This window comes from Gymnogyps californianus, chromosome 6 (genome assembly GCF_018139145.2).
Source record: "Gymnogyps californianus isolate 813 chromosome 6, ASM1813914v2, whole genome shotgun sequence".
NCBI classification, from domain to species: Eukaryota; Metazoa; Chordata; class Aves; order Accipitriformes; family Cathartidae; genus Gymnogyps; species Gymnogyps californianus.
Window position 1 is genome coordinate 22,020,965 of NC_059476.1, and position 11,997 is coordinate 22,032,961.

General features: G+C 44.3%; 1 protein-coding gene across 4 annotated transcripts in view; it reads left to right on the forward strand.

Moving 5' to 3' along the window:
- Positions 1-10,046, forward strand: part of ALOX5 (arachidonate 5-lipoxygenase) — a 35,323-nt gene extending 25,277 nt beyond the window's left edge. For 3 of the 4 annotated variants that reach the window (XM_050898861.1, XM_050898862.1, XM_050898863.1), the window contains exons 11-14: positions 2,259-2,380; positions 4,675-4,775; positions 8,038-8,208; positions 9,470-10,046. In XM_050898861.1, coding sequence (XP_050754818.1) covers positions 2,259-2,380; positions 4,675-4,775; positions 8,038-8,208; positions 9,470-9,649 — 574 coding nt within the window. In that variant the 3' untranslated portion in view covers positions 9,650-10,046. The remainder of the gene's footprint in view (positions 1-2,258; positions 2,381-4,674; positions 4,776-8,037; positions 8,209-9,469) is intronic. The other variant, XM_050898864.1, reaches the window with a different exon arrangement.
- The last annotated feature ends 1,951 nt before the right edge of the window (positions 10,047-11,997 follow it).

Consider the following 11,997-nt stretch of genomic DNA (forward strand, 5'->3'; position numbering starts at 1 on the left):
CAATAAATTAGGCATTAACTGATTTGAGCAAAACCTTTCTTAAAATGCCTTAAAATTGCAAGGCCCAAGTTTTGTCAGGAAGGACAGCAATTCTGAGTCAGGAGAGGTACTGCAAGGCTGCTCGACCACACAAATGTGCCTCCTTTTCAGATATGAAACACTGCCTCAGAATGGAATGATTCATATGTTTTTTATTCTACAGTGGCATTTCATTTAACAAACAATGTATTTTTGCGTGGCATAAGTTGCTTGCTAAATATGCAGCTGTTTCTGGTCATATGGCTTTTGAAAACCATGTTCATTAAAAATCAGATCTTTTGTGTACACAAAGTAGGGGGTTTATAATACAAGCATAATGTTTAAAGTGTTGGGTACATCTTTGTCTCCTGTGTTTTGTCTGTTTTGGCAAGGGGTTATCTTGCAGTATTTCCTGCAATTGTTAGTGCCCATTTGAGAGAAAAGGAAGTTTTCTGTGGTTGTTTTCTTGATGTAGTCCGTTTTTTGTCCCTCTTCTCTTTCCTGTGTTTTCGTTGCTGATTGAGATATGCCTTTTCAAATACCAGATAGTACGTAGTCAGCTCAATTCAGTTTGACTGTTTGTGGGTGTTAACCTAGCTGGAGGAAGATGTTACACTGCCTCAAACTTGGCTGAGAGATTCTTCGTAAGTGAATAATGTGGTTTATAAATGGTGTGTGCAGTACCCTTTCAAGTGTGTGATATCCTGACCCATGAATCCATGGGCATGTGTGTGTCTAGTCACCATCAATCTCCTACACTCTGCAGGGGTGTCAGTCTCCACTCTTTTGATGAAATAACTTCTATCCCCAGCATTGCTTCACATGTGGTTGATGGCCTAGACTTAAGAAAGTTGATAAGGTTGTCCCTATAGAAACAATGAGGCTCACATGGCAAATTTTTAACCCCCTTCTCTAATACTCAGCTTCTTATTTGTGATCTAACTGCAGATAGATATTGCAACCCAAAAGGCCTCATCCACACTTCATATACTAATTTATATCTGCATGGAAGGGGGTCTACAATACTGCCGTTGTGTAAGAGAAGGATTACTTTCTGTATACCTTTGGCACAGGTTCCAGGTGGTGGAGGCAGAGCTCATGCAGGGCAGCTTTATCTCTGCATGTTGCAGGATTTTTCTTTTCCTTCGACTTCCTCTGGAAGCCAAAATTACTTAAACTCTTGGTGTTTATGCAGTTGTTTGTCTGCCTCAATAACAACTCTTGACTTGGTTGGCTAATAGAAACCACATTGACAGATTTGTAAAGGTCTCCAAATTGCAATAAATTTCTAGCTTATAAGGGGAGAAATCTGTATGGCATAACAATTCTTAATCCCATCAGTCAGCTTCCGCAGTCAACTGTTTCACCCTATGGGTTGTTGTCAAAATATTTAGCAAGAGATTATAGGTACCTGCAGAGCTAACGGAATATCTCAGCATAGCTCAGTTAACCAGTCATTCAGTCATGAAATGCAAATCTTCAGGACATCAGGCTTACCTATTTTTACTGCTTTCAGAACTCTTTCTATTGTCTTAGTGTTTTAAGAGCCTTTCTTTCTGAGGTGAGTTAGCCTGGGAAGCTTTTATAGAAAAAGGGATTTTGAGAACAGGAACTGAATAGGGAGAAGATGTCTGCTGTATGCAGACAGGTGTAGGAAAAAGCTCTAGACCTCTTCTCCCCAAGAGAAGTTTCCTGGGCCACCCCCACTTTGGAGGGTGCTGCTTGGGTTTTTATGAAAAGGATGTGCGGTAGGAGGGGATCAACTATTTGAATGGTATTCAGGAGCAGCTTTGGAGTATCCCACACACAGGGGATGGTGCCAGTACCACAGTTTGGGAACCCCTGTTCACAGTGTGAGCGCCATGTGGAGAGCCATGCCAGAGGCAGTCTGTATTAAGTGAAGAAAAGAGTGTAGATGTGATGACAGAGGTCTGGGCAGGAGCAAAGCCTCAAATAAGAAAATAAAGTGCACAGGACTGTTCAGGGGATGCAGTGTGGTCCAGCATCCTTTTGTTGGGGGAGGAAGTGATGCTGCAGTTGGAAATGAATCAAAGTTGCCTCTGTGCATTCCCACTGCTTGTGGGAAGGAGGTAGGAGGGTGTTGAGACCTGCTCTTGCCCTTCTCTCTTTCCCTGTGCAGCATCTGCCTCCTCTGCAAGGTCAGTAGAAGATCTTCAGGGAATGGCAGGCTTGCTTTCTCATTTTCATTTTGTCTTGTTCATTTGATCCTGTGTCTGCAGTTTTGCAGAGGATGTGATTCACATCTACTATGAGAGCGACGAGATGGTGTGTGAGGATGTGGAGCTCCAGGCCTTCGTCAAAGACATTTATGTCTATGGGATGAGGGGTGTGAAGGCCTCAGGTAACGTATGATGGCCCAGCTAGGTCTGCAGCTTGTCAAGTCCCTGCTTACAGCAATGCTGCATGCACAGCATGCCTTGAACTGTTGGAGACCCTCTCCCTTCTTGGCCCAAAGATGCTCAGTTTTATGGGTGAGACCCTGGCTCAGGCCCTCCCTCCCTCAGGAGACAGCTCCTTCCTTTGCCACAGATTCTCACTATGAGCTTGGGCAACTCATGTAATCTCTCTGTACATTCGGGATTAGTCTTTTGATCTTCTCTGCTCATGCTTTAAGCATTAGGGGAGGGGCTGTCTGTACGTGCTGTTGGAACCACCAGGCAGGCTGATAGAAATCACAAGGAGCAGCGAGACCCCCTTGAATCCCCTCCTCCAAACCTTGCACCAAATAAGAACAAGTAAGAACCTCCCCAGGAGTATCTTGCTGCACTCCACATTTGTTCAGCATCTGTGTCATCGTTGAGCTGTTCTGCTCTCTTCAAGAGAAGATACTCATAATTCTTTGCAAGAAATATTTTCCTTTGCTCTGTCTCCTCTCACTGCCTCTCATTTCTTGCAAACCATTACTTGGCTGTGGGAGCTCTCACCCATAACACAGCTCTATTCTCCCACCTGAGTTAACACTCTCCTGCCTTTCCCTAAACATGTTTTTTTCTTCCACTCACATTTTGTCCAAGCAGGTTTTCAGGTATTTATACAGGTGGGTGGGGATTCTTCATACTGTCCTGACTGATTTACATCTGGAAACACCTGTTGGCCAGTGATCTGGGGCAGATGGCTTTGGCATTGCATGCACACATGTTTGTGTGTGAGCCCTCCAGACAAAACTGTGATGTTTCCACTCATTACCAGTATGCGCTGGTGTGTAACAGCCTCCTGGGCTCTACCTGCCTGGACAAGCAAAGGATTGGGGGACACCTAGTTGCTATCATTTTTGTCTAGTTGTCTCTTAGGAAAAGCTTAGAAATGGCCTGCTAGTAGGGACTTCATGCTTGACCTAAGCATCTTGATATGGGACAAGTACTGAGCCTTTGCAAGGCTACAGCTGGTGTGGGATGCTACAAGCACCACTGGTGGCACGACTGCCACTACAGGTGGGAAACCTGCCAGGCCTCCAGCATCCCTTTCTGCACTGCTGCCACTCCAAGGGCTGCAGCAGAGAGCAGGGGGACTTGGCTGGGTCTGTAAAGAATGGAAGGAGGATAAATGGGGCAGGCCGTTGCACCTGGGGCTCCCTCTCCTGTCTCCCTTCCTGCCCTGGGAGGGCAGCTCTGACTGGGAGCATGCCAAGCCCCTTTAAAGGTGAGCACAGTGTGCTTAGGATAGCAGGACACAGGAGGGGATGGGGCATCCTCTCCTCTCTGGGCTTGGTGGCTGGCCAGACCTACTGTGTGCCTTTTCCCCCTCTCAGGTTGAGTTCACTCCTGCATCAGGTTGGTGGTGGAGATGTGAAGCAGCTGGCACAGGCAGCCTGAGCAGGGGCAGCTTGCCCCAGGGTGCTGACAGGTCTCTAGGTATCCTGGGACCTGTGGTCACATTGGGCTGGGACAGGGAGTACAGCACAGGACTGTGATGTAGTGGGGATAAGAGAGATACAGGCTTGGGGGTGCTTTGGTAGCAAAATATTTCCCTAGTCCCTGACTATTCCCTTCTTTCTTTATATAGCTCCGTTTGATTATTCGCCTTCAAAGACAGCTTGATGCAACTATTTCTGTTCCTCATTCTGTTGTTTCTCTTTCAGAAGTTCTTGTTTCCTCACTTCCCGTTTCAGCAAATAAGCTCTGCCTGCACTCTTTCTCACAGTGCACTTCATCACTGAGCCTTGGACCTTTATAAATACAAGCACATGGTCATTTGCTCCTTGGCATGAACCTTTCCTGCTTGCACTGCAGACTGAAGAAGAAGGGAGCATCTGAGGCCCCTGCCTTGTGGACTCTCTGGGTTACTTGCTGCAGGGTAGGTAGGGTGAGAGGACAGGGATACAGTATTTTTTAAAGGTGTAATTATACTTTGCCTTTCCCTTAAGGAACGCCATATACTTTGCAAACAGTGGTGATGCCTCACAAACCTGTATGAGGTAAGGCAGGATCACTCTGTTTTTACAGCTGGACAGCCAAGACACAGAGAGATTGAGTAGCTCCTGTTAGACCACACAGCAAGATTCAGAAAGAGAATGCCCTGCTCTTCAGTGACTGCTGCACAGTCCTCTAACTCATGCCTTTTGAGTAGCTGATTACTACTGGGTAACTGGGTTACTTCATAGCTGGGTTACTTAAACTTTTTTTCTCCCTTGTTTAGGGTTTCCTAAGATGATCAGGACACGAGAGAAGCTAGCAGAATATCTCACAGTGATAATATTCACCACATCGGCCCAGCATGCAGCTGTGAATTTTGGTCAGGTAGGAATTTCTGGGAAGACTGTTCTTCTTTCTGAGGTGCATCTACCAGGGCAAGGTCTGAGAAATGTTTTTTAGTAGATGTACAGACATTACATTACTCTTTCTGGTCAAAATAACTGCAAAGCCATCTGCAAATCCCCATGAAGTCTGTGGAAACTGAAGTATTTTGGAAGCTGAGAAAGGCATTTTGAGTCCTAAATATGTACCAAAGCTTAAATTTAGGGGTTCTAACTTGTATATTTTAGTTTTAATGATTTTATTATGGGGAACAATTTTTTTAAGCATTTAAATGTGTTGCTAAGACCCTTTTCAGAAATGCTGAGGCGTTCAGGTGCACAGTCTAGCTACCATGCTTTCCAGACATCACCTGAACTGCCTGGATATGATATGTTGTCATGGTTTAACCCCAGCCAGCGGCTAAGCGCCACGCAGCCGCTCCCTCACTCCTCCCTCCTCCCAGTGGGATGGGCAGGAGAATCAGGAAAAAAGGTAAAACTCGTGGGTTGAGATAAGAACGGTTTAATAACTACAGTAAAATATAATACAATACTAACAATAATAATAATGAAATATTATAATAATAATAATAATAATGAAAAGGAATATAACAAAAAAAAAAAGAGGGGAAAAAAAAGGAGAAAAAACAGTGATGCACAATGCAATTGCTCACCACCTCCTGACCGACGCCCGAGCAGCGATCCGCCCCTCCCAGCCAACTCTCCCTGTTTATATACTGGGCATGACATTCTATGGTATGGAATATCCCTTTGGCTAGTTCGGGTCAGCTGTCCTGGCCATGCTCCCTCCCAGCTTCTTGCATACCTGCTTGCTGGCAGAGCATGGGAAACTGAAAAATCCTTAACTTAGGACAAGCACTACTTAGCAACAACTAAAACATCAGAGTGTTATCAACATCATTCTCACACTAAATCCAAAACACAGCACTGTACCAGCTACTAAAAAGAAAGTTAACTCTATCCCAGCCGAAACCAGGACATATGTGTGGGTAGTCTGTGGCACATTCTGCAATGAAATGCAATGAGTTATGCTAAGCGGCTTTACTTTGCATTTGTTGTGAGTGCATGCACGGGTGACTACCATGGGTTGCTGTTGTAAGGTGTGCTAATTTGGCAGCGTGCCTGTGCCGAAGCAGCATACATCCCATTTTCAGATGTGGCTTAGGGAACATGTGCAGCGCAGCTCAGTGCTGTGACTGCAGTTCAGGTAGCTGCATATGCCATCTGTCTTTGAGTTGGTGCAGCTGGCTATTTCCAACAGCTCAGTCCCAGCAGTACAGCGATCTAGCTGACCTAATGGAGCATTTACCAAGGGCCCTGAGTTAACTAGTTGAAAGCTGCCTTGCATGTCTGCAGGACCTCCACTTCTACTTTCTGCAGCAGCACAGACAAGCCTCTACAAGGTAAAGTCCCATTGAAGTCAGTGGGACAGGAGTCCAGATCTTCAATGATAGCTAGATACTTAGCTCTCACTGGCATACATAGAAATTTGAAGCAGTACATCTGTGAGGATCTAGGCTTTGGTCATGTATGGTCAAGTTTTCAAAAGCACCAATGTGCTTAATATTCCCAATGCATGGAAAGGGCATTGCTGCTCATGTCTTGAGTTTGCAAGCCAACTGGCAACTTTGAGCTTCCCCTATGATGTTTAATGTGTCACATACTGATAGCCTGTGTTATCCCTGCCTGCCTTTACTGACATATATCTACCCTGAAACTATAGTAACAGCCTGCCTTTCAAATGCTGTTTCTTCCAACATCAAGGCATTTTGGAAAGCAGACTTCACAGCCAGAAGCAAATCTCTTTGTCAGTCTGTATGGCACAGAGCTTCTTCACTGAGTGGGTGGTCGGTCACTGGAACAGGCTCCCCAGGGAAGTGGTCATGGTGCCAAGCCTGTCAGAGTTCAAGGAGCATCTGGACAATGCTCTTAGTCATATGGTTTAGTTTTAGGTAGTCCTGTGAGGAGCAGGGAGTTGGACTCGATGATCCTTATGGGTCCCTTCCAACTTGAGATATTCTATGAGCTTTTTTTTTGGCACATGTTCTGGCTTCAGACATGGATGATCTCACAGATAAGCATCCTATGGTGATTATTCCCAAACACATCTCACATTACTCTCCATGTTGACCCTCCTGTCCACCCCTGCAGCTCAGGAGCCCTGGAGCAGGTCTAGAGCCAGGTGTCAAATGAACCCATACTATTCCTGTGCCACATCCATGACCAGGAACATCTGCGACTATTCACTTCTAACCTGTCATTACAAGTGATTGAGACATCTCCCAACCTCCCCCTCAGGAAATCCTGTCTGTTCAAGTACCACTAAGAAACCATCTCTTAATATTGCCCAGGCTATTAGGGTTTAGCAGAGAGCCTTCAGAGAATAAGAGGGGGAGTTTGGCATGCAGAGGATATTCAGCTCATCAGCAAAAGGGTCTTCAGCCATTGGAAAGAGGGCTGAGGGTAGGAGGAAAAGGCTATGCATTGGAAAGAACAGATTGAGCACAGCATAAGCATGGCAGACAGCTGAAATGGGACTTTCCCTCAGGCAGGGCAGGGGATACGTATGAAGGTAATGAAAAAGTGCTTGGAAAAGAAAGAGTTACGGTAAGTGCAACATCTCAGATGACGGCAAAACTCGGGGTCGCATCTGAGGCAAAATGAGACATCACCATCCCACAACATTGAAGCAGGCCAGAAGTGATTCTGAGTTCCCAGTCTGGCACTCACCATGGCCACATCCACATGCCATGTTCCATGATGCACCAGCATCCTTTGCCTCTCTTACTGCCTGACCACAGTACTGTGGGCATGTTCCTAGAGCAAATTTTGCAGAAAAGAACAACTGGAGAAAGGGGGATTTTATCAGTTATAGGTTTTTTATCAGAGGTCACCTCAGATTATCAGAAGAGATCTTTGTTTAATAAAATAGCTAAGTTCTTAGCCTGGCTGGTGAATCTGGGCTGTGTGGCACATGCCTGTGGTTAGCAGAATAACTACTCCCATTTAGACAACCCAACTCTCTCCCTTGTGAGATCCTGAGAAAGACAGTAGGGACTTCCTTGTCTCCTTCAGTCCTTCTCTAGAGCACCTCTCTGTCCTTTAGTTAGCATCATCTTCTCTTTCTGAGAGGCTCATACTACAGAAGCAAACTCCCTGGTGTCAAGACTCCTGATTTTCTTTGCAGTGTTCCTAAATACCAGCTACTGTAGCTTTTCACTGTGCTCTCTTGCTTTGTTGTTCAGTATGACTGGTGTTCCTGGATTCCCAATGCCCCACCAACGATGCGCCGCCCTCCTCCGACAGAAAAGGGGACAGTCACCATCGAGCAAATTGTGGAGAGTCTGCCAGACAGGGGACGTTCTTGTTGGCATCTTGGAGCTGTCTGGGCCTTGAGCCAATTCCAGGACAATGAAGTAAGTCAACCTCCCTTCTCTAGGTGGTGGAGATGTAGGTGAGACCACGAGGGCCATGGCAAGACCACACTGACCCACAAGATTGTAGTGCTGCTCTGTGCTTGACTTGACCATATTTGCCTTTCTGTGGACATCTATCCGTGGTGTGGGTTTGCCCTTGTTCTGCCAGATGCAAACCAGCTCTGAGCAAGGAGTTGTATTTTTACGCTGAGGCTGTGTTTCAGCCAAAATGAAAGTTTCTAACCTCGAGCATGGCATTGCTGAGTAAGGATGCTGGTGTGGGAGGAAGAGGGCTGCAGAGGCACAAGGATTTTCTCTACTCCTTGCCCCAGCAGTGCTGGTGGAGAAGCTACAGCACCACTGTGTCCCCATGTCCTGTCCCTTTGGAAAATCTGCCCCAGTGCCACGTGCACTACAGCTGTGGCTTGTGCCTGGCTGGTGTGGAGTGCAAACAAAACAAGCCTACAGGAGGTTTTGCAAGGATGGTCTATAGCCATTTCCCTCATGTAAAATGAGATTGTAGGTACTTGGTTGTCTCACCTAAGGGCTGTGCCTGGAGCATGTGTTTTGAAGTCCTTAAATGGAAGATGATGGACAGAGGGTACTTCAGATGAAGTTTCTCTTTAAGAAGAAAGCAGATTTCAGCTGAGAAGCTAGTAGTATGGGTAGTATCATGGGAAATAGTTACCTAAAGCAGGTAATACGCCAGTATGCATATTGGCAATGCGATATTCAGGGCACCCTTAGAGTCCAAGCTGACTAAAGCAATTGTCAGGTTGAACTTTGAAGGACAGTTTTAAGTCAACAGAAACTTCCACTGTCACTGCAAGAAGCAGTCGTCTTCCTTTTTCAGCCCTGGCTGTTCATTCCCCTCCCATGCTGTCCTCTAGCAGCACAAATGTTTAAGTGGTTACGCAGAGATCTGGCTTGGGAAGCTGATCTGGCTGACCACTAGCCTGAATAAAAGTGCTTATTTTTCAGTGGATCAGCTCCCTGCAGGTGGAGGAGGTGCCACATAGACACCTGAACCAGCACTACAGAAAGATGCAGGGATGGAAAGAAGCAGCCAGCCAGCAGTGGAGGGAGGATGGCACAGCATCTTTCATTGGCAGTGCTGATGTAGACTAGCTTAAATATTGATAGTGCTATTTTAATAGTAGCATTTGTGAGGCTCTGGGTGTTGTTCTGCTGCATGACATAATGTTGAAACAGAATAGCCTTTGCTTTCTTAAAGCATGATTTCTTGGTGTTTTTCAATTAGCTGTTTCTGGGCATGTACCCAGATGAACACTTCGTGGAAAAGCCGGTGAAAGAGGCTATGGCAAAATTCCGCAAGAATCTGGATGAGATTGTCAACGCCATCGCTGAGCGCAACAAGAACAAAAAGCTTCCTTACTACTACCTTTCTCCAGATCGCATTCCTAACAGTGTTGCTGTTTGAGCAGATACCCAGGAGAGTTTGGAGGCGTGTAAAGCTAACGATGCCTTCCTGTTACATGTGCGTCTTTTCAATGAACTTTCAGAAATGGATAAAATAAGAAACCTACCCTCTCCATCAGAGCTGACCCATAGTCTATTTGGACTTTCAAAACAAATTTGATTATGACTGATCTTGCAGATAAAGTCTAGTTGACAACTCTCTAGGTCAAATTTGTTACAAGTTCATTTTTCCAAGATTTTTTAATTAATCTTGGAATCAATATCCATGTCTCTGTTAGCTTTCCCTCTCCTGGTCAAAACAATATAATCACAGATTCACTTATTCAAGGAAGATAGTATCATGAGCAATAAGCAAGTCACATCTTTAAAATCCTTCCTATTTTTAATAGGTGACACTGGTGACATATAAAAATATAATCTTTAAAGTTTATGCATTTTTTTCTAATCTTTGAAGTTTATGCGTTGTTTTTAATCTGATTAAAACAAATGTTAAATATTTTCACTACAGCTGTGAATGTCATAATCAGGATGAAGGTAGAAGCAGCATATTTTCTTAGCATAGGTGATGAGTTTTTATCACTTTCTTACCGAGCTCATGTGAAATGAGATAGCCTGATTCATAGGAGATGAAAATTTTTACCTACATAAACCTATATATTTTCTACATAAAACTAGGAAGGTTTGGTTTACCCTGTGCCAGCAGGGTTTGATGTGATTCATCTGTATGGACAAATGTTTTTCTTAGCACAATGGCAACAAGTACAGACCTAGCAGTGCTTATGCTTGATTTCTGTTTCATTGCTGAGGCTGCTGGGTTTTGTGGATAGTTTCTTCTGTTTTGTGGGGGATGAAGAGGCTACTTTGTGTAATGATTAAAAGTCGTGGAGAAGGATTGACAGCTTGTAAGAGGAATCTTTAAATTTGGCCAATTAAGCATAACTGGCATGTTCCACCTTAGTTAGAAACAACTGAGTTTTGTCTGTTTTGTTTAGAGGGGATTAGGTTCAAATACTTGGGCTTTGGTTAAAGTTTGAGAGACTCACTGAGATAATGAAAACAAAAATGAGGTTTGGGAAATTTAAGAGTTGTAGTTTTGTTAATAACAATTTCGGTTTATTTTTCCCAGAATTTATTCCTTGTACTAGCTTCACCAGCCTGCAGTGTGTTTTCTCAATAGATAAGAAAGCTTCTTGTGCTAATAAAACAAAACTGAACAAGAACATCTAGCTTTTATTTCTTAACTCAGTATCTAATGTTGTATGTCTCAAAAACCTTGTAGGAATAAGCACAATGTGCTGTGTAGAGAAATGAAGCTTCTGCACTTTGAGAAATATAGTTATTTCTATCATTCATGTGTGATTTGGAAAAGTGTACTACTAAATTATATGTCCTTTCTGTTTCATATGAAACACAAGCATGGAAACTGATTTTAGACCCTTTACAGCAGACTGATTCCCTTTTTCTCCCCCCAGCTGAAGAGTTTCAGCAAAAATGTGGAAGGTAAGACCACTTCCTGTTATTGAGGAAGTACATTTAAGACTTGTGCATCTTCCTTTTACTGCAACCCATAAGAAGCGATGACTGTAGGAGCCGAGGCATGCAATTGTGTAGTGACACTGGAATAGGACCAGGGGATCAGAGACCATAATGTGAGCCACAAAAAAAAAAAAAAAAAAAAAAAAAAAAAAGAAAAAAAGAAAAAAAGAAAAAAGGCGTAACTTAAATGCAAAAGGCAAAAAGTGCAACAAGCTGATGCAATATATCCAACATGCCAGCTCTAACTCTTGTCCTTCCCCTGTGTACAGCGAATGTCTTCTTGCCTCAGCTTTCATATGATAATGATCTGCATAGTCAAGTATCTGTCTAGAAAATAAAATATGGGAAGAGAGGCTGATGGCTGTTCTCTTGCATCTGTTCCCTCTGCTCTGTGTACCTGGGATACAAGTAGAGTTGATGGGAGGTTTAGGGAATTGGCTGTGCAGCTTTGAAGGCCGATATTAGCAGTCTGATTCAACTGCAGGAGAGGCTGTGGAAAGAGGTAAGGAGGTTAAAAGTAACACTGGCACCAGAAAGGAAGCAAATACATGCAAATAGTAAAGTACTTACTCTTCCAGGAGGTCTGGGTACACATGTTGCTGTCCCACTCCCTGCTCCCTTTTCAACTGGTCACCATCGACCAGAAAGTCATCTTCCTGTGCATGGGCCATGGCTTCCTCCCCTACATCTTTAGCCATGAATTGCACACAGGTATCTCCTAAGTCATGGTACTAAGGTACAGTGTCCACTCGCAGGATCACTCCTAGGTGGAGATGAAAGGATCAGCGCTCTCTGAAGTGGGTCATGCACTCA